At 30.5% G+C, this 4,927-nt stretch overlaps 1 protein-coding gene across 1 annotated transcript; it reads right to left on the bottom strand.

The window, feature by feature from the left end:
* Positions 1-645: 645 nt before the first annotated feature.
* LOC17881602 lies at positions 646-3,526 on the bottom strand. Its single transcript, XM_006288267.2, has 3 exons — positions 3,426-3,526; positions 2,143-3,234; positions 646-2,058 (listed from the first exon to the last, which is right to left on the bottom strand). The coding sequence occupies exons 1-2, from the start codon at positions 3,449-3,451 to the stop codon at positions 2,199-2,201; spliced, it is 1,062 nt and encodes a 353-aa protein (XP_006288329.2). The 5' UTR covers positions 3,452-3,526; the 3' UTR covers positions 646-2,058; positions 2,143-2,198.
* Between the last annotated feature and the right edge of the window lie 1,401 nt (positions 3,527-4,927).

Here is a 4,927-nt window from a genome sequence, read left to right as displayed (position 1 = left end):
AATAATAATATAATAATAATAATAATAATAATAATAATAATATAATAATAATAATAATAATAATAATAATAATAATAATAATAATAATAATAATAATAATAATAATAATAATAATAATAATAATAATAATAATAATAATAATAATAATAATAATAATAATAATAATAATAATAATAATAATAATAATAATAATAATAACTATGGACTGCAAAATACAGTTTAATTACGGCATATTATTTTTTCTGAAAAGAAATGTGTTGAATGCAATTTTTTATCACTATGTAATTTATGTAACAGTTGGAATTATAATAGTAATACAAATACGGTTAAATTAAATTCACCAACTGATACAATAGTTGAAAACTTATGAATACCAAAATTTAAATACACATACTACGATTCAATCATAGTTTTCAATTTTCGAATATTTAAATCATAATATTCAAAGAATAGTATTAAATTTAGTTTTAGTTCCTTCGATTTAAAACATAAAATTAGTTTATTACTCGTTTTTTTATATTTTGGGATTTCAATCATAAGAATAAAGTTTATTTCTTATCAAATTGAAGTGTACTATCACTAATAATTTTTTTTTAAAAAATATCTAATGTACTATCAAGTTATTCTCATTCTAAAATTTTTATTTAAAGATATTATACTCTAGTTCATACATTTTATTCAAAGAACATAAGATAGAGAAATGGTTTGGATTACAAGATTTGTAATAGCTAAAAACCAAATCTTCCAACTTCAATTTGCTTTTGATGATCTTTTTGAGGAAGACATCTACGCATGTTCTTCTCATTCCACTTTAATTTATTCCAATCTCGTATAATCCCATTTGTAAGAGTTCATACGAACCTATATCTCTACCCAATCCAAGTGACATTACTATTATTGTTATTCCATATGCCTAACAATCAAAATAATTTTTAAATTATGACAATCTACTATGATATTGCATTAAACTATGTTTAACGTAAGTTTCATATACAAAATTAATCGAGTGATGATTTTCAGCCACCAGACTTGTTATAATCAGTGAGAAATAATATATAGATTAAGTTAAAAATAAAGAAAGACTATCATTGTTAATTATGGTAAAAAATAATTTGTTTTAAGCAAATCATTCTTCGAGCACTTCTCTTGGTACGTACTACGTAGATATTAAGCAGATGTCTAACTCTTAAGATCTAATTGAGTAGATATTAAGCAGATGTCCATTAATATAGATGCGTATGTTGGGGAAAATCGGCCATTTCATACCTTACCTATAGTACTATGTTCAATTCATACCTCATATTTTATGGTGTGCACAATCATACTTGGAGTAAGCTAAACATCTAATAAACAACCTAAACTCGTTAATTTGTGCTAATCTATACCTTAATCGAAACGGTGTTAAGAATCCGTTAACGGATGCTTACGTGGATGCCACGTGCGAACGACGTCGTTTTCAATTTCGGGAGAAACCAAAAAAATGAGTTAAACGTCGTCGTTTGTCTCATCTTCTTCCTCCTTTGATTTTTAAAAATCGATTTGGGATTTTAGAAAGGGGGAAAGTTAGGTTTCTGGGATTTTAGTAATCGAGTTGGGGATTTCATAAGTGTTGATCAAGATGTCTTCATCAGCTTCTTCAGGTGAGTAATCGAGATTATAAGGTGTTTAATTTCATTTGTTTAGAACTTTGTGTGTATTTTGATAGGAAATTAATCTCTTTGGAAAATTGTGAATATTTTGATAGGAGTGAGCGATAGATTCTCTGTACCTGGAAGAGGAATCCCAAGACATTGCAGATGTGGTCGGTTCTCTGTGATTAAGACTGCAAATACACTGAAAAATCGGGTAGAACTTGTTGTTGGCATCTCTTCCAACAGCTGCCAAGAGTGTCCTTTCACATTGTTTTTCAAAAAACATCCATCTATGCCAATTATTGGGCGACAATAAGCCAGCCAAGTTGTCCGAATAGCTTCAAAGCATACATAAAACCTGTCAAACTTTACTACACCAGACTCGTCAGTAACTGTTTGAACATCCACTGTTGACCTTGGATTTGATCTACAAACACAAAAAGCTTCAAGTCATATTACCAAACTGTTATACTTACAACTATATAAATCAAAGTGTATATATTTCACTTACTCCAAAAGATGTTCCATGTAATCATGTATTCGAGCAAATTGCTCATCATATTCATCTTAAATAATTTTCAATGTTTTTCCTTTAGCTTTCCGGCACTGGTCAGGGGTGGCAACGATTGTGTACCTCTCCTCAATTGCTTGTTGCATTGCCTTTGGCTTCAAGGTTGGATCTCTCCTAATGTCATTCAAGAAAAGTTGAGCAATGATTCCACTCTTGAGTACTTTGCAAAACCCGTCTGTCGTACAAGCATGGACATCATTGAATGTCTTCACCATGTACTTTCCAATTTCATCATCATACGCACAGTAAATTCTGAATTTGGAATTCCCTCCAATAGAACACCTCACTTCACTTTTCTCTGATCCCCATCTTGTAAACTTTATATTCTCTCCCTTTTTAAGAGCATAGTCAATTACAGCTTCCTTAAACTCAGATATACTGTCAAATACTTGCTCTAATCTAATATCTCCACTACCTCTCTTGCACCTTACATACCTTCTTGGAGCATCCTCGCAATCTGAGTTAGGAGGAGTATCCTCACAATTATCATGCTCTTCTTCATCAACAAAACCTGTTAAGTTTTCCTCCACTCTAGCATCCATGTCAACAAAATCCCGATTCACAGCCCTATCACCTCTATCACCATCTCCAAACGCCCTATCACCTTCACCATCACTAACAGCTCTATCACCATCTCCAACAACCCTATCACCTTCATCATCACTAACAGCCCTATCACCTTCAACGTCACTAACATCTCTATCACTATGAGACCCATCTCCAACTTCGACATTGTTTTCTTTCTCCAAAAACAATTCTATCGATTTTATCCAAACTGAGGCAAGACAAATTTTCTGAAAATTTTGATCTTCACTCAATAACTTAAGCTCTGCAAAATCCTCATATGGAAACTTATACCAAATCTTTACCCCACAAAGAGAATCGCTCAGTGCCTCCATCAGATTGCCCAAAACAGCTTGTGGTTTACTTTCAAGGCTGAGAATCCCTCCTCCAATATATGCTACTTTATTCCCATTAACAACTTGAAAAATTCGACCATTGTAGCACTGGAATACTGCATCTTCCTCAGAACTGAAAAAAGAAAGAACCATGAAGAATAAATAAACATGAAATCCTTTAGAATACGGATCAATCTCATCCAAAGTAAACAAATAGACACGAAATCCTTCACGTTTTACATGTAGACACAATCAATTACAGTCAATTACAGTCAATTTACTAAAATCCCTAAATTTGAAAACCCTAAATTTGATTAAGCTTACCTCATTCTTCCAGTTTTTTTAAACATTTACTCTACTGTCATAAACTCTTCAGAATCGACACTTGTTGCTAGTTGAATGCGAATTCCAATTGAAAAAAGAATCGTGACTCTTGGGTTCTTTCTCGAAAATCCTTAACAATGTCGACAAAGAAGAAAGAAGGAAGAAGGGAGAAGATGAGACTAAAACGACGACGTTTAACTCATTTTTTTGGTTTCTCCCGAAATTGAAAACGACGTCGTTCACACGTGGCATCCACGTAAGCATCCGTTAACGGATTCTTAACACCGTTTCGATTAAAGTATAGATTAGCACAAATTAACGAGTTTATGTTGTTTATTAGATGTTTAGCTTACTCCAGGTATGATTGTGCACACCATAAAATATGAGGTATGAATTGAACATAGTACTATAGGTAAGGTATGAAATGGCCGATTTTCCCGTATGTTGGTTAATTATGCATATATGGACAGATCCACATAGACAAAATAAATCAGACAAAAATAAGACACAAAATAAAATAAAATAAAAATAAAATAATGAGATAATGCGATGAGGACGTGAGGTGGTAGTTGGGATAGAGTTCAATAGCGGAAAAAAAAATTGGTAGTGATAGTAAAAAATAAGGTTATGGATCTTACTGTACAGATTAAAAAATAAGTGATAGTTCAATATTTTCGTACATTATATATAGTCCATTATTATTCATGACACATAGTTCACTATTAAACATGTCAAAGTTAGGAATATCATATTTAAGGTGGTAATCAGATTACAAAATGGCATGGCCGATTGTTTTTCCCACAAAGTGGCATTCTAGCTCTACGCTTGGATAAAGAATGTAAGTTGTATTTAGTTAAGTGGCATTTTAGGTATTAATGAAACTTTTGAAGGCTATAGTAGCAAAATATTTTCCCATATCTCCTAAACTTTGGAAAGTTATTAATTGTGTGATTTCTTTTGAAAAAGTGAATATGAGTGTAAATATTTATTTATTTTTCCAATTTTTTAATTATGAGTGTGATCTTACATTATTTAGTAACTTGGTTATTATTTTTTTCTCTTATTTCTTTTTTTGAATAAACTTTTCTCGTTTAGTAATTATTTAGGAACAATATAGAGATGATTGAAGTCTGCATATCTCCTAAAATTTTTCTTTTTTATCCATCATTTAATATCATAAAAGTAATATTACATTTACCTTAGTAACCTAAGATTTTTTTTATATAAAGATACATAAATTGTTATATGCATTGAAAGATTTGAAACATATATTTAATCCCCTACAAAAATAATATACTTTAAAGAAAATATAAATATTATGTGTCTTATTGGGGTTAGAACTATATTTAATTATGTTCATGGGAGAGGAAATCTCATAATTAATATTTGATAATCTAGTAAAATTTGCAGGAAATTAAAACTATCATTTTAGGCTATTAAAAGGAAAGAAATAAAGAAAGTCTAAAAGAGTAACATTTATTTAGAACTATATATATATATAT

Source organism: Capsella rubella, unplaced genomic scaffold (genome assembly GCF_000375325.1).
Source record: "Capsella rubella cultivar Monte Gargano unplaced genomic scaffold, Caprub1_0 scaffold_6, whole genome shotgun sequence".
NCBI classification, from domain to species: domain Eukaryota; kingdom Viridiplantae; phylum Streptophyta; class Magnoliopsida; order Brassicales; family Brassicaceae; genus Capsella; species Capsella rubella.
This window is presented reverse-complemented; position numbering and strand designations above follow the sequence as displayed.